This window comes from Phascolarctos cinereus, unplaced genomic scaffold (assembly GCF_003287225.1).
Source record: "Phascolarctos cinereus isolate Bilbo 61053 unplaced genomic scaffold, phaCin_HiC Scaffold_4;HRSCAF=312, whole genome shotgun sequence".
Taxonomy (NCBI): domain Eukaryota; kingdom Metazoa; phylum Chordata; class Mammalia; order Diprotodontia; family Phascolarctidae; genus Phascolarctos; species Phascolarctos cinereus.
Window position 1 is genome coordinate 134,597,210 of NW_027555847.1, and position 25,437 is coordinate 134,622,646.

At 37.0% G+C, this 25,437-nt stretch overlaps 1 protein-coding gene across 2 annotated transcripts in view; it reads right to left on the bottom strand.

Moving 5' to 3' along the window:
• RAB11FIP3 (RAB11 family interacting protein 3) overlaps positions 1–25,437 on the bottom strand; it is a 166,305-nt gene that overhangs the window by 96,599 nt on the left and 44,269 nt on the right. For both annotated transcript variants that reach the window (XM_021006707.2, XM_021006706.2), the window contains exons 2-3: positions 22,095–22,188; positions 1,066–1,154 (exon numbers count right to left, since the gene is read on the bottom strand). In XM_021006707.2, the coding sequence (XP_020862366.1) occupies positions 1,066–1,154; positions 22,095–22,188 (183 nt within the window). The remainder of the gene's footprint in view (positions 1–1,065; positions 1,155–22,094; positions 22,189–25,437) is intronic.

Below are 25,437 nucleotides of genomic sequence, written 5' to 3' on the forward strand. Positions count from 1 at the left end.
TGGGAAGCAGCCTGGGGCCATAGGGAGGTATGGAATTATAGCCTCAGGAGATCTGGCCATGTGGGAAAGTCTACCAGGGTTTTTCCTTTTTGGGATCTAGATCCCATTCTCATCAATACCAATCTGTAATAACTGACTCTATATAGTGCTTTATAACTTCCTATGTATAAAGTATTTCATTTAACTCTCACCACAGCCTTTTGAGATATTATTATCCCCATTTTACAAATGGTGATACTGAGGCCTAGTGAATGAAGTTAAATGGCTTGGTTGTTAAGTTATCAATGATCTCTGAATTGCCAAATCTAACGGTCTTTTTCTCAGTCCTCATCTTACTTGATCTCTCTGCTGCAATTTGGCACTGTTGACTACTTTGTCCTACTGGACACTTTCTCTTCTTTGACATTTATGACACTATTCTGTCCTGGTTCTCCTCCTTCCTGTCTGACCACTCCTCAGTATCCTTTGCTGGCTCATTCTCCATATATCACCACCTACATGTGGAAGTTCCCAAAGTTCTATCTTGGGATTGGTCAATCTACTTGTCTGGCTCTACGATTAATTGCCCATATCCCCATAGCTCATGTCAAGAAGTGAGATTGGAATCTGAGTTTCCTGATTCTAAGCCCAGCAATTCAGACACTACACTACATTCCCTTCCCTGTAAGGTGAGATCTTTTTGCCTCTCCGAGGACCTGCATAGGACCTTCCACATGGTAGGTACTTAATCAGTGTCTGATAAAAGACACAGAGTCACTTCTGGTGAACAGTCAAAAATCATTATGGCAACTTCAAAACAAAGTTTCCCTATACTGTGTACCAAAACAATTCACATTCAAATTCAAAATCAAACTCTTTTGTGTTAAGCCAAATTTAAAACAAACAAATATGGTAAAATACTCTTCTTAGTCTGGTCTGTTTCATTAACTGAATCATGGAATCCTTACTAAACAATGAACTAAATTCAACAACCACTTTTAAGTGCTTATTATGTGCCACACACCAGACTGTATTACATAGGTATGCCTCCTACAACAGGCCTCTGATTTTTTTCATGATACTTGCCTCATAAGTAACAAAGTCATCAAACTCATCAGGGCAGGCAGGGGAGTCTTCTTGGACATATCCAATGTCATATAGCTGGCTCTCAGGATCTATAGGAAAAAGAATATAGCTTTTAGTTGTTACAGTTAAGCATATGTCTTTTGATATGACACTTGTATTTCCTACTCAAATATCTCATCAAAGCACAGAGATGATACTTGGGTTATTGAAGGCTTTATTAATAGAGCACAAACTTTGATATCAATTCAACAAACATATATTAAGTACCTACTACATATAAGCCACTGTGATAAAAATTGAACAAAGACAAGATCTAGCAAATTCCAATAAAATGGAAAGGCCCTGACTATATTATCAGTATAGTCTGGGGGACAGTCTCCCAGAGAGAGAGAGACACATTACCAACATGTTGGCCGCTAAGTTAGGAATTCTTTGGGCATGGCAACCCTGAAATTGATAAAAATACAAAACAGCCTGTGGGCCTATATGGTCATCTTTTGCTTACATAGTAATCATTTGGAGAGTTAAGAAAAGAGGGAAGTACTAAAATTGATAGTTTTTAGACTATCTATGAACATTTTATTGTTGGTGTTCTAAATGTGAAATCTTTGTCCGACAACTAACAAGTTGATATTTTACAAGAAGAATTAAATTATAACTATATGGGCACTTTCACTATAAATGAAACCAGAAAAGCAGTTGTAGCTAAATGAAAGAATGGCTCATAAGTGCTCCTTAGAAAGGGGAAAAAAGGAATAGGTAGAATTGCTTCAGCATGACCCTGAGGAAGAAAAGAGGAACTTTTAACCAAGATGGCTGCCTTACCAGGAGGCAGGCTGTGCAGCTCTCACATACTTACTTAAGAAAAACCTATGACGTTCACATCAAAATTAAGTAATGACCAATAAATCCAATTAGAAACAACAGTAAGTGAAGTCTTCTACCACAGAAATGCATAAAAAGTCACAGAGATGTCCTTAGACATCTTCAATAGGAAAGAGGGTTCCTCAAGCAACGGAAGGCCCAATGAGGCCAGAAAAGGACATGGGTAGCAAGACAAGAGGGATCCCCTGAGAAAGCCCCAGGGTAGGGACCCTGAAAGCCCCAGAAAGCAATCAGCACAGTATAGACTAATACTCAGACCCAGACAGCCCAGCCCCAGGAGCTCAGAAATCCCTAACATTCTTTCATGAGACCCCAGAGAGGGCTCTGAAGATCCAACATTCAGAAACTTAACGATCCAAGGGGGCCAAATTCCACGAGGTAGTGGTCAGTTCTGTTCTGAATGTGTGATGAGGGGGAAGAGAAGGGAGGATAAAAGGGAGAATACACTAGTACAGAAAGGAGAAAGGGAGGGAAACTGCAATTCCTCACAAGTGAGTACATGAGAAGAATATATAAACATGAAGGAAGGAGACGGAGTGGATATTAGATGAATTTAACTCTTACTTGAAATGAACAAAAGAGGATTGAACCCACAAATCTATACGCAAACATTCTGATATAGAAATATGTCAATCTCAAAAGGGAGCCAAGCTAGGAGGAAGGGTCTGAGGTGGTTAAAGAGGGAGTATATCACTGGGAAGGACATGGTGGCAAGTAAAACAAATTTCCTGACCCTGAAAGGAAAATTAGGATGGCAGTTGGGACAGAAGAAAAGAAATTAGAAAAAGATAAGACAAGAACTAGAATCTATGCGAGTACCTTGTATTGCTTCTTAGACAACTGAAATGAAATAGTATTATATCTTAACAAATGATAAAAAGATAATTTCAGAGACTCTTGAGTAGTACGAAGTGATGCAGAGTGATGTGAGCAGAACCAGAAGAACAATCTATACAAGGACAATAATACTGTAAAGAAAAACAACTTTAAACAACCATACATCAGCCCTTAGTATAGTGCCTAGCACACCGTAGGCATTTGATATATTTTTATTGTCTAAATGACTGACTGAAAAAGACTTAAGAATTCTGAGTTAAGCAATAACAAAACCATATCTCCAGAGGGCTTATGATGAAGAATATTACCTACCTGCTGACAAAGAGGTGATGGACACAAGGTGTTGAGACACACATTTTTATAAAGGTCACTATGCGGATTTATATTTCTTGACCATGATTATTTGTTTTGAGGGATTTTTTTCTTCCTCTAGGTTAATTTTCAGGAGGAGAAAAAGATGAGATTAACAATAGTAATGTCTCACCCCCAAAAAGAGAGTAATTGTAACATTGTTAAGTGTATAGGACAGAAGGAAGTACAAATAAATAAAAGTTTTGAAAATAAAATTTTATGTGTGTGTATATATAAAACAAGCATATCAACTACCCATGTACATATACATATATACACTTTTTTTTAAGGAACTGGTATGAAATGGAAGATTCAGAGTTTCATAAAGAATCCCCTTTTTCTATTCTGTTGTATATGTGAAAATATTCCTTTTCTGGTATTTAAGTTCAGAATTTACAAAATAAATTCAAAAAAATAGTGGCAAGAAACATCATTTCATTGGATACTTGGTAATCTCCTCTTACAGTGGCCACGGTAAGCATGGACAAAGAGACCATTAATGGAAAGAAAAAGTGGTATAGCTTATATACCAAGCATCTATTGCAGATATATAAGAAGTAAAGAAAGTGTATGAAAAGAATCCTGTAAAACAAGTTAGAATATACATTGATATCTGGGGAATTCAATGCAAAGATGGTCAGAGAGGAGGATACACCTAAAAAGTTAGAAAATACGGTTCAATATGCCCAGAGGGCTACACAACTGTGCATACCCTTTGACCCAGCAATACCACTACCAGGTCTGTATCCCAAAGAGATTTTTAAAAGGAGGGAGGGGAGGAACCTATTTGTACAAAAATATTTATAGCAGCTGTTTTTTTTGTAGCAAAGAAATGGAAATTAAGGGGATATCTGTCAATTGGTGAATGGCTGAATGAGTTGTGTTATGTGATTGTAATGGAATATTATTGTCCTATAAGAAATGACAAGCAGAGGAGGTGGAGCCAAGATGGTAGAATAAAAGCAGGAATTCCCTTGAGCTCTCCCCCAAACCCCTCCAAATACCTATAAAAATGACTCTAAACAAATTCTAGAGCAGCAGAACCCACAAAAAGATAGAGTGAAACAAATTTCCAGCTCAAGACAACCTGGAAGGTCAACAGCAAAGGTCTGTTGTACCAGGCCAAGAGAGGAGCTCAGTCCAGCTCAACTTGTGCCAGCACAGACCAGGCCCCAACAAACCAGGAATAGGCCTCAAGGGACTGAATCACTAGCAGCTGTGGTGGTTTCCAGACTTCTCAACCCACAAACACCAAAGACAACTTAAAAGGTCAGTAGGAAAGGTCTATTGGACCTGGGTGAGAGAGGAGCACAGTCCAGCTCTGGCACCAGCATAGCCCTGGAGTAGTGGTGGCAGTGGCAGCTGCTGCTTCTGGAGCTCTCAGCCATAGAAGGTAAGGGAATCAAACAACTGATTAGAAAGAGATTACAAGGGTCTCTTTGCTGGCACTGAGATGGGATTCTCTTGCTTTGACCATACTTGGATCTGGGTGGCAGTCTTGGGTGAGGAGGAGCACTGGCATAGCAGAGCTTGTGGAAGCAGTAGAGAGGGAACTCTCCTCACAGTTCCAGGGCAGAAAAGAGTGCTTGTGATCACTCACAGACCAGAGAGCACAGGCCAGGAGAGGAGTAAACACCTCTCCTTAGATCATACCACCTTGGAAGAACTGAAAACTTACAGCACCCTAGAAGTATCTCTGAAAACAGCTGCACAAAACCCCTGAAGCTTGGGACAGTATGCCCTCCACACTGGAAGTTGAGCCCTACCTTAACAAAGAGTTAAAATGTCAAGTAACAGACTGGGAAAATGAGCAAAGAACAGAAAAAAACACAGACTATAGAACCTTACTGTGGTGACAAGGAAGATCAAAACATACAACCAGAAGGAGACAACAAAGTCAAAGCTCTTACATGCAAAGTCTCCAAGAAAAATATGTACTGGTGGAAGAACTCAAAAAGGATTTTGAAAATCAAGTAAGAGAAGTAGAGGAAAATTTGGGAAGAGAAATGAGAGATGAGAGTGATGCAAGAAAATTATGAAAAATGAGTCAACACCTTGCTAAAAGAGAGCCAAAAAATACTGAAGAAAATAACACCTTAAAAAATAGACTAGACCAAATGCAAAGCAGATCCAAAAAGCCAACAAGGAGAATGGAAAAAGAGGTCCAAAAGCTCACTGAAGAAGATAATTCCTTAAAATCAGAATGGAGCAAATGGAAGCTAATGACTCTATGAGAAATCAAGAAATTATGAAACAAAACCAAAAGAATGAAAAAATAGAAGACAATGTGAAATATCTCAGTGGAAAAACAACTGACCTGGAAAATAGATTGAGGAGAGATAATTTTAAAATTATTACACTACCTGAAAGCCATGATCAAAAAAAGCTTACACATCATCTTTCAAGAAAGTATCAAGGAAAACTGCCCTGATATGCTAGAACTGGAGGGTAAAATAGAAATGGAAAGATCATGTCCTGAAAGAGATCCCAAAAGGAAAACTCCCAGGAATATTACAGCCAAATTCCAGAGTTCCCAGGTGAAGGAGAAAATATTGCAAGTAGCCAGAAAGAAACACTTCAAGTATTGTGGAAACATAATCATGATAACACAAGATTTAGCAGCTTCTACATTAAGGGACTGGAAGGCTTGGAATATGATATTCCAGAGGTCAAAGAAGCTTGGATTAAAACCAAGAATCACCTACCCAGAAAAACTGAGTGTAATCAATGGGGGGGGGGAGAATCGACATTCAATGACATAGAGGAATTTAATGTATGTTTGAGAAAAAAACAAAGCTTATAGAAAAATTGACTTTTAAATACAAGACTCAAGAGAAGCATGAAAAAGGTAAACAGGAAAGAGAAATCATAAGGGACTTATTAAAGCTGAACTGTTTACATTGCTACATGGAAAGATGATATTTGTAACTCATGAAACCTTTCTCACTATTAGGGTAGTTGGAGGGAATATGTATAGACAGAGGGCACAGGGTGAGTTGAATATGAAGGGAAAATTAAGGGGTGAAAGAGAAATGTACTGGAAGGAGAAAGGGAAAGGTGAAATGGGGTAAATTATCTCACACAAAAGAGGCAAGAAAAAGCTTTTATGGTGGAGGGGAAGAGGGGGGAGGTGAGAGGAAATGAATGAACCTTACTCTCACTGGATTTGGCTTAAAGACAGAATAACATACACACTCAATTGAGTATGGAAATCTATCTTACCCTACAGGAAAGTAGGGGGGGAAGGGTCTAAGAAAAGGGGCAGGGTGGTGATAGAAGGGAGGGCAAATTGGGAAAAGGGGTATTCAGAATGCAGACTCTCTTAGAGTTGGGGGAGAAGAGAGAGTTGAATATGAAGGGATGACGTCTGAAAAATAAAATTAAGGGGTGAGAGAGAAATGTACTGGAAGGAGAAAGGGAAAGGTACAATTGGGTAAATTATCTCAAAGAGGCAAGAAAAAGCTTTTATGGTGGAGGGGAAAAGGGGGGAGGTGAGAGGGAATGAGTGAACCTTACTCTCATTGGATTTGGCTTAAGAAGAGAATAACACACACACTCAATTGGGTATGGAAATCTATCTTACTTTATAGGAAAGTAGGGGGAAGGGAGTAAGAGAGGGGGAGAGTGATAGAAGGGAGGACAGATTGGGGGAGGGCAATCAGCAAGCACTTTTGAGGAGGGACAGGGTCAAAAGAGAGAATAGAATAAATGGGGGGCGGGATAGGATGAAGGGAAATATAGTTAGTCTTTCACGACATGACTATTATGGTAGTGTTTTGCATGACTACACATATATAACCTATATTGAATTGCTTGCCTTCTCAATGAGTGGGTTGAGGTGGGAAGAAAGGAGAGAATTTGGAACTCAAAGTTTTAAAAATTAATGTTAAAAATGGTTTTTACATGTAACTGGGAAATAAGATACACAGGCAATGGGGTATAGAAATCTGTCTTACCCTACAGGAAAACAGAAGGGGATAAAAGAAGGAGGGGAGTGATAGAAGGGGGGACAGATTGGGGGAAGGGGTCATCAGAATGCAGGTCATCTTGGAGTGGGGAGAGGGGAGAGAAGGGGAGAAAATCTGGAACTCAAAATGTAGTGGAAGTGAATGTTAAAAACTAAAAATAAATAAATTATTTTTTTTTTTAATTTAAAAAACAAAAAGAAATAACAAGCAGGATGGTTTCAGAAACCTGGAAAGATTTACACAAACTGATGCAAAGTTAAGCCAGCAGAATCAGGTGAATATTGTACACAATAACAGCAATATTATATGATGAGTAATTATGAATGACTTACATATTCCTAGCAATACAATGATCCAAGACAATCTAAAAGGATTCGTGATGGAAGATGCTATGCACCTCCAGAGAAAGAACTGATAGAGTCTGAATGCAGACCAAAGCATGCATGCATAGTTGCTTGCTTCCTGCCTTTCTCTTTTCTTCCACAAAATGACTAATATGGAAATGTTTTACATGATTGCATATATATAACATATCAAATTGCTTACCATCTCAAGGAGGGGGGGAGGGAGAGAGGGAGAGAATTTGGAACTCAAAAATTAAAAAAAATTTTTTTAAACACATATCAAAAATTGTTTTTATATGTGATTAGTGAAAAAATAAAATATTATTTTAAAAAATGGCTCAAGATTAAGAAATCAAAGAGCCAGAGTCTAGTAAATTATTCAGAAGCCTCATATCTATATATTATGAATATTTTCTTCAAGAAGGAAGTTAATAAATATCAGACAGAGCAAATATTAAATAAAGTCATAAATATGAGTGATTTTCTTTAAAAGAAAATGCTTAATTGATGCTTTTGGTTTTCATATTATTGTTACTTCCCAATAATCAACTTTCCATTGAAATCTCTCATAAGAAAAACAGCTTTGTGAAACACAACATCACAGCAAACGCCTCTGCCATCCATAATCCACCAACTTTCTGCTGAGAGGAGAGAAGTCTATTTCATTATTAGTCCTTTGGAACCAATATTTAATCTGAATTCTGACATCTTGTAGCACTGTTTTTATCTATATTATTTATCTTATTATGCACAGTGTTCTCTTAGTTTTACTATCTCCATTCCGCATAGGTTCATACAAATCTCATATTTCTCTGAATTCATTAGTAATTTGTATGTTACAATAATATTCTACTCCATTCATATGCCACAGTTTAATCAGCCATTCACCAATCAATAGAAACACACTTTTATCTATTTTTTATTGTTACCACAAACTGCTATTATGAATATTTTCATATATGTTGACCTTTTTCTGTCTTTGACCTCCTTTGGGTATATATCAAGTAGTGGGATCACCAGGTCAAAGGGTATAAACAGTTTAGTAACTTTTCTCAAATAATAATAATTTTTCCCCCAGAATGGTTAGACCAACTAATTCAAAGCTCCACAATGCCCAACATCCCACAACTCTACCAACACAGATTATTTCCTTCTTTCAATGTTAAATGGGAATGAGGTAAAACCTAAAGTTGTTTTAATTTGCATTTCTCTTACTCTTTGTTATTTGGAAATTTGTCTCATAAGTTTGTTGATAGTTTGTATTTTTCTTTTAAAAACTGCTTGTTCATAAAAATTGATTATATCTTAGCCAAAAGAAAATGTCTGTTTCTTGACATGAGAATAGTTTCTGAAAAAGTTGTTTTTGTACAGTCAGATCATTAATTGATTAAGCAAGAATAGAAATTAATATCAATTTAGAAGAAATGCAGATAAGAAGACCCTGTGTGCTTTTTTTTTAGATAAATCACAAATATTCATTAAATGTTTACTATGTACATAGAAATGGAGTGAAAAGCTCACTGACTTTTTTTTAGATTTCTAACATAAATTTTTGAGTTCCAAATTCTTCTGTGCTTTTAAAATAGCTAAAATTTCATTTATTTAAAATAAACTAGTAATCCTTAAAAATGGGAAATGGATAATTCAATGCAATAAACATGTATTAAGTGCCTACTATGTGCCAGGTACTGTACTAAGTACTAAGGATGCAAAAGACAGTTCCGACCCTCAAGAAGCTTACAATTTAATAAGGGAGACAATATGCAAATACAAACAAAGCAAGCTCTATACAGGAAAAACAGGAAATAATTAACAGAGAGAAAGCACTGGAATTAGAGGGGTTGGGCAAGGCCTCCAGTTGCAGGTAGGATTTTAGCTGGGATCTGATGAAAGTCAATGAGGTCAGGAGTTGGGGTGGAGAAGGGAGAGCATTCCAGGCGTGGAGAATAGCCAGAGAATGCCTGGAGCAGAGAGATGAAGTGTCTTGGTCCAGGAACAGGAAGGAGGCCAGTGTAGCTGGATTAAAGACTACATGTTGCATCAGAAGGTGTAAGAAGACTGGAAGGTAAGAGAGGACCAGATTATGAAGGGCTTTGAATGTCAGAGTATTTTCTATTTGCTCCTGGAGGCAACAGTAATCTACTAGAGTTTACTGAGGCATAACTTGCATTTTAGGAAAATCACTTTAGTTGCTTAATGAAGAATGGATTATAATGCAGAGGAACATGAGGCAGGCAGACCCACCAGCAGGCTACTGAAATAGTATAGGCATGAGGTGATGAGGGCCTGCACCAGAGTGTTGACAGTGTCAGAGAGAAGAGGCCTTATTTGACAGATGTTACAAAAATGAAATCGACAGGCCTTGGTAAATCCTTGGGTGAGAGACAGTGAGGAATCTAAGATGACTCCTAAGTTGCAAACCTGAGGGACTGGGAGGAGGGTATTGTCCTTTGTAGAAATAGGGAAGGTAGGAATGGGCAGAGACAGCTATGTGGCATAGATAGAATGCTGAGGGATAGCTAGGTGGTACAGGGGATAGATCACCGGCCTTGAAAGGAAGTTCAAATCAGGCCTCAGACACTTTATACTTACTAGCTATGTGACCCCAGCTGGGCAATGTCATTTAACCCTGTTTGCCTCAGTTACTCATCTATAAAATGAGCTGGATAAGGAAATGACAAAATGACTCAAGTATCTTTGCCAAGAAAACCGCAAATAGGATCACGAAGAATTGGACATGACTTCTGAACAACAAGAGGGAGTGAGGATTTAGAGGGAAAGATAGTGAGTTCTGTTTTGGGCATAACAAATTTAAGATGTCTACAAGACAACCAGTTCAAGATGTCTAAAAGGCAGCTGGAAATATATGCAAGATTGGAAGTCAGAGGAGATACTGGGGTAGGAAAGGTAGATTTCAGAGTCCTTAACATAAAGATGGTAATTAAATTCATGGGAGCTGTTAAGATCACTAAATGTAATAGTATAGAGGGAAAAAAGAAGATGATCCAGGACAGAATCTTAAGGGACCCCTATGGTTAGAGAATGTGATTTGGAAGAAGATCTAGCAAAGGAAAGGAGTGGTCGGATAGGTAGGAAGAACATCAGGAGAGAATGGTTTCCCAGAAACCTAGAGAAAAGAGAATATCAAGGAGGAGAGAGCGATCAATAGCGTCAAAGGCTGCAGAGAAATCAAGAAGATTAAGGATTTCCTTCAGAAATTTAATTTATCTTAAATAACCACCAAAGTAAGAGGCCAAAAGGACATAAAAACCATATCAACAAAAAACAAACAAAAAACAATTTGTTATCCTTGCCAAGCAGTGCAACAGAGCACAGGAAAGCTGGCTGCCCTACCTTCCTTACCCATTTAGAATATAATCTTGTCTAGGAAACATTATGAAGGTGGATAAATGAATGAAAAAGCATTTATTAAGCATATACTATGTGCCAGACACTGTGCTAAGTATTAGGGACACTAATACAAGTAAACAAAGTCCCTGCCCTCAAGGAGTTTACAAGAGGAACGCCTAACCTCCAGGGAGTAGCCCAGGAAGGAAGGAAGGAATGTTTGGTAATGTTGATTTCATTATTGTTTTTAAGGCTCAAACTGGAAACTGGGTATGGGAAGACAGGAAAAGTAGAGATGATCAGGGTATGCAAAGCAGCAGCATGCCATGAAAATGGCTGAGGACTAGTGCTAGATGTGATGAAAGCCTGTGGTCCCAGGGCAGGAAAGAACCTGTAGTGCCAGGCTGGAGGTATAAGCTAGAGTACAGGTACCTGATAGGTCTGGATCTGGGCTAAATCTATCCTAGACTAGAAAATTTAAGTAATACCATCTCATAAAACAGTGAAAACAAGTAGAAGGGAAAATAAGCCTAGAAAATAAGCTTATCCTAAGAGCCAAATACATCATATAATCTCAAGATCATTTATATACAAAGCTATCAAACAAGAAGCAGGGTGGTTGTAGCAGAAAGAGGACTGACTCTGGAGTTAGAGAGCCTGGTGCTTGAGTGACCTTGGGCAAGTCACTTGACTTTGTCTGGCTTCTTTGTTTCCTCACCTGTAAACCAAAGGATTTAGGGCTAGGTGGATTCTGAGGTCTCATCCACCTCTAGATCTATGATCCTATGGACAAAGGTCAGCAGATATTTCTGCAAGTGATCCAATCTTATTATCTATAAGCAGAACCACATCAAATACAGAGATTTGTACTTCTCTTCTTTATCTAAACTTTCTCTTAATGACCTTATCAGCTCCAATGGGTTTAATGATCATGTATATGCAAATGACTCAGAGATGTACTTAATATTAAGCCCTGGTCTCTCCAGAAGTCCAGTTAGGCTGGAGATATCTCAAATTCTAGGTGTCAAAAGTAGAACTAATCTTTCCCTCCAAACCCTTCCCCCACCTAAACTTTCCTATTTCTGTCAAGTGTATTAACATTCTTTCAGTCTCCCAGATTCACAGCCTTGACATTATATTTGTCTCCTCCCTCTCCCTCTTCCCACATATCCAATCCTTGGACAAATCTTACCATTTCTACCTCCACACCTCTCACTATCCAGAAACTTCTCTCAATTCACACAGCCACTGTCTAAAGCTCAGGCCTTCATCACCTCTCACCTGGAATATTGTAATGGCCACCTAAGAAGTCTCTCCTTCATGGCTCTCCCCACTCCAATCCATCCTTTCACACAGTTATGGTCAGATCTGACAATATCCCTTTTTATTCAGTCAACTGCGATGCTTCCCCTTATTGCCTCTAGGATAAAATATAAATTTCTCTGTTTTGCTTTTAAAGCCCTGTACAATTTAGACCCAATGATCCATCTAGCTTTATTATATGCTACTCCCCTTTTCACCATCATGGTCCAGCCAAATTAGTTGTTTCTCGATTTCTCACATGGCACTCCACCTGCTGTCTCTATGACTTTGTATGACTCCCGTCTCTGTTTTGAATCCATTCCCTTTTCACCTCTGCCTCACAGAATCCCTCACTTCCTTCAATAAGTGCCTCAAGTACTTGAAGCCCTTCCTGATCTACTCATCTGCTAGTGGCCTCCCTCCTTAATTATCCCGTATTTATTTCATATTTATTCTATATATACTTATCTATGTACATATTATCTCTCCCCAGCAGAACATAAGCTCTTTGGAGAGCAAGGATTGTTTCACTTTTTGTCTTTGTATCCCCAAAATTTATCTAGCACAGTTCTCAAAACACAGTAGTCCCTTAATAAATGCTTGTTGATTGATTAAAAAGGAAATGACACTCAAGAAAATAAAGGAAAATTTCCTGGACCCAATCAAATACAAAGGAAATCCATTACAAAAGAAACACAATTTTAAAAGCAAGCAAGCATTTGATTTTCAAGATAACCTGAAAAAGGGAAAATACTGAAAGTACGGGGGAATCATGGTTAATTAGCTTGTATTTTTTAAAAGTGACAGAAAAGAAACCAATAACTACAATAATTACTAACCTACATGCCTACTTCCTAATTCTTATAAAATCTTTATAAGAATGAGCTATGTACCTATTGAAGTATACTTGATGAAAATATGAGAAAAGAGGAAGCAGACGTTCCCTGTGAAATAAAGGATTATTTCTCCACAGCACCTTACATATTCACAGTCAAAAACATTGCATATAGATCATAAAAGCTTGCTGCTTATTATTTACTACAAAAAACTTTTCTGATTCTGTAAAACAAAATGAAGGTTTAAAGGCTCTCTTCTACCAAAGTTTACCCATGCATGTTAAGATCACACAAGGTTCATTAATAGGTGAAACACAGAGATAATTTTGTTCTACAATTCTCAGTCAACACTGAAGATAAAATAGGGAAACATGCTCACCAAAGGTGTTTACTATTGTCATGGAATATGTCTTGTACAAAGTACAAATGCAGAAAGGATTCCCTATAGATATTATGATACTCCAGATGTTTATGCTAGTTCATGATGTGCTGATTTCCCTCTCCCTTCATCTCTGCCCCTATTCTTGAATGTTCCCATATCTGGAATCTTCTATGCCTAGAAATTCTAGATCAGAAACCTCCAGTTTCCCAGCTGAGTGAGTGCCTCCTGTCTATAAGACCAGAAGCAGTGAAACCAGTCAGATCCTCCCGAGACCTCATGCCTCCCTACTTAGCCCTCCTTCTCCAGGGTCCCTATGCTGCCAAGATCCCAGAGCTGCCCTGGTACATGGAGTGATGGAAATACCGCATTCATCACACTGATGAGAGTTTGGTGTCAAGTAAAGATGTACAAAGTCCTAGAAGAAGCCTCTCACAGAACCATTCTGGACTTCCTCCTTCTCCCATGACCTGCAGAACATCATGCCCAAGGCTTTCTAGTGACAGCTCTGGTTATATCCCTTTTCTTCCATGCCATATTTTAGAGGTATTAGTCCTAGCCTCAGCGCGGTATTAATGTGTTATTTCAGTTTGGGAGGTGTTAGTCTTGACCCCAGTGTGTATGTGTCTAATTTGTGTATGGGGTCGTGGTCAGCTACTGTTCTTCTGTAGGAGGTAATTATACAGTCTTAGTACCCTCTCTTTGTTTATTTTCCCCTTCCCCTGCATATTCCCCTGGGTGACTTCAGTTAAGTCATGTAGCTCAAAGTGCCAAATAAAGGTCTTACTACTTTCACCCCTGACTGGCTCATCTGGTTCTTTTGTGAAGCCCATCTAAGCCTCAGCAGTGGATCCCAATCTATGAGTCATGAGAAGCTATCAAATGTCTGCTGAAATTCCATATGTCTGTGGGATTTCCTTGTTCTATCTATCTAGTAACCCTAGCAAGAAAAAAGGAAATGAGGTTAGTCTGGCAAGACTTGTTCTTAATAAATTTATCCAAGTTCACAGTGCTCAATATAACTACTCAGGAGCCAGCCCTTTAATAACTTGTTCTAGAATTCTACTAGCAATTGGAATGAGTTCATTGGCCTATATTCTGAAGGCTCAACCTTCTTTCCTTTTCTAAAAATCAGAATGTTTACCCATCTTATCTTATAACATTGCTTATTCTCCATGATTTTTCAAAAATCACTGGTAAGAGTTCAGTAATAATGTCCATAAGTTCTTTCAGAATTCTGGTTCTGTTATTACCTGTATGACCTTGGGAAAAATAATATAACTTCCCTGGTTCTTGGATTATTCATCTGGTAACAGGGAGAATGGAAGAATGAACTAAATTATGTTAAAGGTCTCTTCTAACTCTAAAGTCTATGCTCAGTAGAAAGAATAGTGGATTTGGAGTTAAAGGATCTGGGTTCAAATTGTGAACCTGTTCCTTCTTACTTGTTTGACCTTAGAAAAGTCAAACTTCTCTGGGTTTCACTCATGACATCTAAGGTCCCTTCTAGCTCTAAATTTATGAGAGCTTTTGAACTTTAGTTACCTGTTTTCACTTTCAGTTTTCGTATATGTCCTTTTAAAGACAGCTCAATGAGTTCCTTTAAGTAATCATGGTATCTCTTTTAGATGCTGCTTGTCCCCTTTTCCCCATCCCTCAATGGAATCATCTCAAAATGAGTCATTAGAATTTCATTCTCGAGCCTCCCATCCTTCTTTAGCCAACATTGTTTTTAGAGTCCTAGGTCATAAGAGCCTATGCATTCAATTATTTGAAACTGTCTCTTTTAAATGTAGGTTGCAAATCAAACAATGTATAGTGTCTCCTTTCTTATAAACTACAAAATCCAAGATGGCATGGGCACTTCATTCCAAGTTTTCTTAATCAACTAGTTTTTCTTTATTAGTTCTCTACCTTTTGAAAGATGAAATTATCAGCAGAGCATGTCAAAAACTTACCAGATGCTCTGCTAATAGCTGAGAGATCTCTAGCACATATCAAGGTAGCCAAAGTTCTTGACCATAACTGCTTCTATGCTAGCTTTGTGATTTATAACAGAAATTAATTATTCATTTCTCCCTTCCAGTCTAGAGACTATAATGTAGATTCTACATTATATTCCCCACCATGATACCTCTTTTTTTCTCCCTTCTTTCATCATCAACCATATACTTTCCACTATGCTTCCTTCCTATATCTAAGAAATTTCAACATAAGTAGTAAATATCTATGTCAAACATAATACTACTCTTCTACTCTTTCTGGTCTTTTGATTTTAAATCCAGCGTTTTACTATAGCACCCTGCTTCTCATGTGGAATAAATGGAATACCACAGAACTGTAGGACAGTCCAAAATACCTCTCTTATTTGATAAGCCTAGACTCTTTTGCAGCCAGTTGATTTTAGAATCCTGAGACGTCTTTTTCTCTTGCTTGGCACTCTTGGGCCTTGCCCTTTTCTAGAAACCTTCATGTGAAAGCCTTAGTTCTCCCATAGCTATATATTCTTTGTCATCTCACTGAAACAGAAACTGTCACCTCCCTCTAAAGCCAGGGCCCTTACCTACAACATCAGGTGCACAGGTAGTCTTGCTGCCATGGTACTGGAATGGCAGTATTAGGATCAGCAAGCATGCCTACAGCCCTTATGGGAGGTACCAGAAGGCTGTGTGTTCTCAGGGAAGCCACTTAATCTCTCTGGGCCCTTGTTGCTTAGTCTATAGAATGAGGAAGTTGGATTGATGACCTTCTAACTCCGAATATATGTTCCATAGTATTCACGTGAAGGTAGAAGAAAGCCTTACCTCAAAGAAAAGGCATGTTACCTTCCTTCTTTTTTTGCAGAGGTGGGAGGTGGAACAGTACATATACTGCCAGACTTCATTAATATTTTAGTTTTGCTCTACTGTTTTTTTCTTTTTTCTTTTTTTTTTTTATAAAGACTGGTTTTCTGGGTGGGGGAAAAGAGAGGGATCTATTAAGAAATGAAGTGACATAAAACAAAAAAAATAAATAAAATTGGTTTAAGAAAATAACATCAAGAAACAGAAAATTATGAGAGTTTTTGTTTGTTTTTTAAGAAAAACAACCCACTGAGTTCCTTTTAAACATTTCTACGTATTCTTATTCAGCAAGTATTTTGACTGCCTACTTATATTCCCAATAGTCAGTAAACAAGCATTTATTAAGCACTTAGTATGTACCAGGTATCCTGCTAAAGAATGCAAAGAAAGACAAAACACATATAGTCCCCGCCTTCAAGGAGTTCACATTCTAAGGGGGGAGACAACATGCAAAAACTTTCACATTTCAGATACACACAATGTAAATGGAAGTAATCACAAATGGAAGGCAGTAACAGTGTTGTAGATCATGCAGAATTCTGAAGGAAATGACCAGGTTTCCCCCCTTCAAGAAGTCTGCATTATTATTCAGAAGACCAGACTTACATACAAGATAAGTATCAAAATGTCTTGGATAGGCTGGAAGTGCTACAGAAATTTTTAAAAAGCTTATGAATGGTGATTTCTGGAAGAATAAAGAAGCCATCATGGAAGGTGTGGAACTTGAGCTAGGCACAGAGAGAGGGAGGGAGAGAAGAGAGGAGAAATCATGAACTAGATGTTAATTTAAACACCAATAAATACAATCCAAGACATCAAGTTTGAAACATGAGCTACTGAATTTGACACCAGAAGGCTGGAAATTAGGGGGTAAAAAGAACACTAAAATATTAAATAACAATAACTTAAGCAATAAATAATGCAAAGAGCAATAAATAATGAAAAGGTATCTTCTCCATCTTCCAAAAGGCCCTATTATCTCTTCATATAGGTAAGATATCTTTCACCATAAGGTTCCCCAACCAAATTTTGTGTACCAATGACATCAACTCTATGTGTATATACTGGTGGGTTTTTTTCTGATTTGATCGTATAATTCTGATTTATTTTTACCTTATAGCCTTGAAGGGGAAAAAGTACAACATGCTGAATTTGTAACAAAATTAAAGAGGCAAAACAAAAATCTTACAGGAAAAGCAAAAGGGAAAAAAAGTGGTTTATTTTTACTTGGGTTTGTTTTTAAATATTTGTATCAAATTAAAAGAAATACAAGCACACTCTATATAATTCTGCTCTAATCAACAATTAAGAAACATAACCACCCCTCTAAAGCTATTGGGCTTTCACTCAGGCAGTTCTGATACCCAGGGTCACAAAGCTATTAAGTGTGTAAGGCCACATTTGAATTCAGGTCCTCCTGACTCAGGGCCAATACTCTATACACCACGCCTCCTAGCCCCTACTTTTCATCAGAGTTAGCTCTAGACTCCCTCCAGTCACCTCTGTTCCTATGGAACTATCTGGCTCATTAGCATCATTTCTCCTAAAGTCATTTTTTAGTGGATCCAGTTAACAGCTTTAGGTAGTTATGCCTATAGTAAAAAACCTAAATCAACAATTTTCAGCTTTCAAATCTCTGTGTATATCATATCATACAGAACTGCAAGACACAGATAGGAAGGATAGATAGGACAACAGGAAAATTATTCAGGAGGAAATGGACAATTCATTTTCATTTTCCCCCTTATGTTGACTGCCCATTTGTCACTAATTATTTAATAGATGAAATTAAAAGACAAGTAGTAATGCAAATGCTTTCTACTTGTCTATAAATCATGTCAGAACATTGTTGGAAACAGGCATGTACAATACAGGAATTCTCTGCTTCATCTCCTCTCTAGTTATAGCATTCTCCCACCACCATTCCATTCACCTACACTATGCTCACTGGCACTATATTCACTGCCTACACTCACTGGCATCATAGTAAATCTACTCTACATTACCAAATGTATCATCATGAGTCAATAACCTTATGCCACTGGTTTGATGAAGATAATTTAGGATTGGGCTCTGTCCTAAGATTTAAAGTCTTTTTTCAAGTCTTCATTCCTTCCACAATACCACCCTCCTCTCATGTAATTTCACTGGCAAAATGTTCATAAACATTCTCAGTGGGTTGCAAATATGGCTTTATATTTGACATTCAATCAGAACAGCCTGAGTTCAATTAGACCACATCTGATAAGAATAAATTTGAATAATACTATCAGAATTCAATAGATTTTAAAGTCATTTCCTTGTAACAACTCTAAAAAATAAACAGAGTAGGGACTGGTATAGGCAAGGTAGACAGTCACCTGGGACACTTCAGAAAGCACAGGTCTGACTATGTTACTCTCCTATTTAAAAAGCTCCAGTGACTCCATTATTGTCTCCAGGATAAAATACAGGCCTCAATGTTTGACATTCAAAGCCCTTCATAATTTGAATGCAGCCTACCCCTTTCCAAGCTACCTTTCCAGGGCAGCCATCACTGAAGCACCTCTCCTCCTCTTTTTAATAACTTGTTCAATCTCCTTTGGCTGGTAAGAAATAGAGTATGGCCACTATGTTCCATACCCTTTTTATTAAAACACACCAAATTATTACTTTAACTTAATAGTTACTACATAGATTAAGTTTGTTGATAGTTAGAAATAAAAGAAAAAAAGGACTATTTTAAGAAAGGTCCTCTACATTTATACCTTTTGCGCTTTCCTTTTTAATTTACTTCCCAATTATCTCCTCAGTGACATGACTCTTATTAACATAAGTTAAAATACTAGGAGCCATACTCAGGATCACATGACTCTGGATGAAATCACAGAAGCAACTGCTACTGACCTCTCATGCCAGAACATTCTGATTCAACATAAAACTAGTATTCACTCTTCTTTAAAATAATTTGTAACATTTTACCTTTCCTCAAATCTATATTGTAATCTGCCAGTCTATAATTACCTTATCTGAGAACCTTGAAAATATGACTATTTTTCAACAATGACACTGATTTAATAGCTGGTAACCTGCATAGATTACATTTTTTAACTCAATTCTCTTTAAACATCTGTTTTCTGGACATAATCTCTTAGGGTATGTATATCTAACTTTACTATAACCATTCTGCTAGAAGTAAAGCAGTTAGCTCCTACCCTACAAAAACAGAAAAAGTCTATATGTAACACATTTCTGTGGTGTAATCAATCTGACTGCTTAAGTCATATACAAGATCAACAGAGGCCACCATTAGAAACTAATAAAGACTGTTAAAGTGACTGGATTAGCCCTGTCAGGGCCAAGTTTAATGGTAACATATTCAGAGTCATTTTGTTTCCTAGCTCTATTAGTATGAAAAAAACAAAAAACCCTAGGAGTTTCACAGTTTATTTTTGTTTTTCTAAAAGTTGCTGCAGTAATCCAAGATTTTTTAAAAAATCTTTTGCCTTTTATTCATGAAATTGATTGAAAGCTCAATGTAAAATGAATCACTTTTTTTTGTTTGTTTCAATAACATATTGTAAACACCATCTGTCCTCTGTATGTTAAAAATGCTAGTTTTCCAAGTACTTTAATGTCTTCAGATGAAAGGAACTATCAATGGCCTCCCTATTCAGTGGCATTAATTTTCACCTCCTTTCCCCACCCTACAATCAACTTCATGAAAACTAAGTAGTTTTTCATTTTTTCCATAAAGAACATCACAGGTATTTTTTTTGAAGTCAGTCCATTTCAGCTGAAAAACATTTTGAGGGCTAGGAATTACATCATACTTCAACATTTTAATTATTAGTCTTCCTTTAAAAATAATGTACAATCTTTACATGTAATCGGAAAAAATAAAATACTATTAAGTGGGAAAAAACTAAAATCATGCACAATTCTAAGTTCATATTGGCATTTTTAGAACTGAGATGCTCCTGTATATGAGATTTTCTGGTGTTCGTTAATATCTGACTTTTTTCCAAGTTTTTCCAAGTTTTCCAATCCAAACCCTCACCCAAGGCTCATTCAATTCTTCTAACTTGATAGCTAAAGGTTTGCCATCAAAATCACTAAGATTACTTTGTCTAAAGAACACCTTTATTAAGAAGAGACTTTTTGGTTCCCCTTCTATTCCTGAGGATCATAACACAAATTCTGAACATACTTTTTTTTTTTAATTTTTAGGTGATTGGGGTCAAGTGACTTGCCCAGGGTCACACAGCCAGCAAGTGTCAAGTGTTTGGTCTGAGGTCAATTTGAACTCAGGTCCTTTTGACTTCAGGGTCGGTGCTCTATCCACTGAGTCACCTAGCTGCCCCTTGAAAATACTCTTATACCCCACTTCAAAACATTTTCTCTCTAGTTAAGTAAAACATAATTGAGAAATGAAGCCTTCTAAACCAGATCTTTTATTAGTTTACTCTATAAAAATAAATCATGCTTCAGTCTTCATAAGGCTGACCTGGGTGTAAGGAGACAGCAATCACCTTTTCATGGAAAAAAATAACCTGCCAATCTAAAATACGATTTGTTTTTCCTTTTCAAGGGACCAGGGGCCCCCTCATTTCTGCACTCTCTCCAATCTTAGGATTCTAGCTCTAGAGCTGAAGGGACTTTTGAGGCTATCTAGCCCAACCACCTCATTTTATAAAGAAACTGAGTGCCAAACAGGGTAAGTGGGATGCCCAAAGTCACAAGGGAAGAAGCAGGGCTGAGCCTCAAATGTAAATCCTCTGACTCCAAATCCAGCACCCCTTCCATTATACCAAGCGTACCTCAGCTTACAAAGAATGGAGGTGAAGATTTCAAAAACATACTGTTCACAGCAGGAAGCTGTTTGGAGCCCCTTCCTACCACTAGGATTTTCCAAAAAAGGACAAATTTCCTAAATACTCTGATCACTGTAAGCCACTATAGATACATTCCTGAAAGGGGTTTATTTTTATCAACTAGGATGCTGTCCTCAATGCTTGCAGGGTACAGGAAGCACTCCTATAATCAGAAGTAATTCAAATTTCTATAATGCTTTAAGGTTTACAAATTACTTTCCACATAACCATTCTATGAATTAAGCAGTGAATATTATTATTCCCAATTTAAAGACAAGGAAAGTTAAATCCTGACTTTTTTTTCAAGTTGGTCTAGATCTAGAGCCTCATCCATAGGCATGTCATCCCTCTGACTTTGCTGCTATTTGTGTACCCATCATTTACTTGGAGTTAATTGATTTGTTTATGCTCATATAGCTAGTAAGGAAGAATTCAAACTCAGATCTTCCAGTCTGAAGTCCAATTCTTGAACTTATCAGCTAAGCTGATTGTAAATATTCCAACATAAACTATTTAAATTCAGCAAAGTGATATAAGTGTACACAAAAGAGGATAATCTATCTCTCCCAATGTTTTTATACTTTAACAATTCCCTGCCTTATCACGTTAACAGGTATAAGAAAATAATTAACAGATTAATCTAAATCTTCAGAAAATGCCTATCAAGCATAATAGTGGCTTTCTGAATAAATAAAAGGTTACAAAATCAGAGGGAGAAAATTGGCGAGTCAATGTCCACACCAGAAAGCAGGCTGAGAATAGAAGACTAGGAGCAAAGGAATAAGGGATGAAACCAAAGGTAACTAGAGGTCTGGGCTAAGTAGGAGGCTTCAGAGAGATGGAAAGGTGACAAAGTGTTGCAAAAAGAGTGTGGAGGAATTGGCAGTGGCTAGAGTGCTAAAGGTGGTTAAGAAGGGTACTGAGGCTAGTGTGAAAGGAAGGCTTAGAAAGACTGGAGAGATGGGGGTGAGATTTAGCCATGGAAGAGACTTTAGACATGGCTCCTGAAAAACAGAGAAATGTGATAGAAGGAGAAGACGTTATAGGAGATAAGATAATTAGAAATATAGTTTTAAAACTAACCTCCATTGCTGATAGCTGTAATCCCTCGATAAAAATCTTCAAAACTGATGATACCAAGTCCACTGGGATCCAGATATTTAGTCAAATCCTTCACCTGCAATTACAAAAATGAGAACTATAATTTAACCAAAATACTTTCATTTGAAAAGCTATGCATGACAAAATAGAAAAGTTACAGAAGAGGAAATATAAACTGTCTCTAACCACACGAAAAGATTTCAAACTCTCTAAGCCTAATTATTTAAAAAGTATAAGTCAAGAAACTTTATACTTACCTTACAACTATTACATCAAAAAATATAAAAAATGGTCAAGGCCAATGTTGGCAGGGCAATCGGAAAACAGGAACACATCACTGATAGGACTTCAGATTAGTGCCAATATTTAGAAGAGTAACATGCTTACACATAATAAGTCACAAAACTGATGACAGACAACAGGATCATGGATGCAGAGTCTGAAGGGACTTCAGAGGTCATCTCATCTAACCCCTTCAACTTAAAGATAAAGAAACTGAGGCCCACAGAGATTAAAATGATTTGTCCAAAGCCACACAGGTAAGAAGATTTAGAGATGGGACTCACGCCCAGGTCCTCTGACTCCAGAGCCTGAACTCCTTCTACTGTATGACACCCACTGCTATGACTCTTTACCAAAAATATCATGAAGAAGAAAAAAGGATCTATATATGCAGAAATGTTTGTAACTGCTTTGTATTAATAAAAAAAATTAGAGATAATCCAAAACCTAAAAATTGGAGAATGACTAAATAAATCATGCCATATTATTATAATGGAGTATTATGATACTTGAATGATAAATATAAAATAAACAAGCAAACATTAGAAAACCCATACGAGGTGATATAAAATGAAATCAGTAATACATGATAAAAACTGAGAACTTTTTTGTAAAGGAAAGAAGAAATAAAAAAGGAGGGAAAAATAAGGAAAGAGGTAATAGAACAAAGAAAGAGCAGGGTCAAATGCAGCAGAACAAAAATATCTACTTACCTGCTGTCTGTTTATTATTTTGGTTTTACCCTATTAAAAGTTAAGGGGCTTAGGAAAGATTTTACTGAAAGGTTTTTTACTAAAGTTTTTTTTTATATTTGCTTTTGTTGAGAAGTTTATAATGAAAAAACACTTTAAGTAGATATGTATTATGTATATGAACATTTTACACAAAAATAATAAACTGACTTCTAAAATGTATGGTTTTATTCTGAATGAAAAGATAATAAACTCCTCTTCTGAACAGAGAAGCAAAGCTAGAAGGAAGAGGCCAAGAGTGTTACAATACAGAATTTGGAAAAAAATGAATTCTATGAAGATAGGAACTGTGCCTTATTCTTCTTTGTATTCCACAGCATCTAACATTGTATCTTACATGTAACAGATGCTCAGATAGTTGTAGAAATATACTGAAGTCCTAGGACTTGCGGGGGAAAAAAAGGCTAGAGACTCTTAAATAAATGATTAACCACATTTCTAGAGGGGAAAAACAAAACTTTTGAAGTTTTACAAGTTACAGCAACTCTGCTGTTCACAGATCATGAGTGGTATAAACTCACTATACAACAGGTCTAAACATTATGCCTATGATGTGGCTCTCATTACAACTACCAAGAAAATACATCTTCCGGGCAGCTAGAATTCACCTTCTCTGATATTAGAACATTGATTTGTTACCTTTTTTTTTAATTTTTAAAATTTATTTTTAGGCAATTGGGGTTAAGTGACTTGGCCGGGGTCACACAGCCAGTTAAGTGTCAAGTGTTTGGTCTAAGGCCAAATTTGAACTCAGGTCCTCCTGACTTCAGGGCTGGTGCCCTATCCACTGCACCACCTAGCTGCCCCATAAAGATGATTTTTAACATTCTTTTTTTTTTTTGCCGGGGGGGCCAATTGGGGTTAGGTGACTTACCCAGGGTCACACTAGTAAGTGTTAAGTTCTACCCACTGCACCACCTAGCTACCCTGATTTGTTACCTTGTTAGAGTTCTTGGTGTTCTAGACCCATAGAGAGAGTTGAAAAGGCTATATCTCTTACACAAAATTCCTACACTAGAGAGGCTTTAAAGGTTGTGAGGTTCAAAGAAAATGTCTAGTCCTCCATCTTGTTGGGATTAAAGTAATAGTCAGTCTTTTAAAATTCCATTTAAAAACTGGGTTGATGTTTCAACATCAAAAAGTTACATACCAAATCACATGCAGGCTATCCGACAAGGTTTCAATCAAGAGCTGCAACATAACTCCCCCCGCAAAAATTACTATGGTCCAGAAACTGGTGAAACTATACTCTCTCAATGTTCTTTGAAGAGGACCACAAAACCAATATAGGCAAAGGGTTTGCTGGTGATCTTTGAGATATAACTATATCTTAATGAAAATAAAACAGATATTTTCTCTAAACGTATGTCAAACCATCCCAAGTGCAAAAAAAATGTACTTTTGGCCAAATACCATAAAAAATAATTGACCACAACTAGTATCATAGATCTAGACTAGAAAAGATCTTAAGAGATCATTTAGTCTAGGGGTTCTTAATCTTTTTTGTGTCCTGGACTTCTCTAGAAGTCTCGTGATGTCTATGATTCCTCAGAATAATGTTTTTAAATATATGAAATGTAATATATAGAATTACATATATACAATATATGGAATTACAAAAAAATTATATTGAAATATAGTCTCCAGGAAGACTATAGTTACATATTATCTAATAGTAAGTTAATAACTATAGTAACTTCTAAGTAGTGATGAGTATAAATACTATTCTGAGATTCTGCACTACACTGTAATATGAAAATATTTGATTTCTATTGGACTGTTAGACTTTTATAGGCAAGGAAAAATTTATATAAAATATTATAATACATATTAGCTGTATTTTACAACCAATTATAGGAGAACAGACTCCACTGTAATCTTATTTCTAACGCCTCATTGTAGTATGGAGGTGATCTATGTTCTTGAAGGCTATGCCAAGAGTACAAGCTCTCACAATTTTTACCAAATTGGAAAGTCTTTGTTCTGAGCATAGTGGTGAACCTTTTATCCACAACAAATCTGGAAGGCAATCTTCTAAGTTAAAGAGAGGCTATGATCTGGGTCAGTGGCGGGATTACCTATACCAGTAAGATCATGGATCCTCTAAAAACTGAACCTTACAACAGAACCACTCTCTTTAATTTTCACTTGAAATGAGACAGAGAATTCAATCTCCTCTCCAAACTTTATACTTCTTACATTCTAACACAGGAAAGGGTTCAAAGTCCATTTGTCAGCTGATTTCTTAGAAACTAAGAGGGTTTCTTTTGAAAGTAGCATTCTCTTATCTA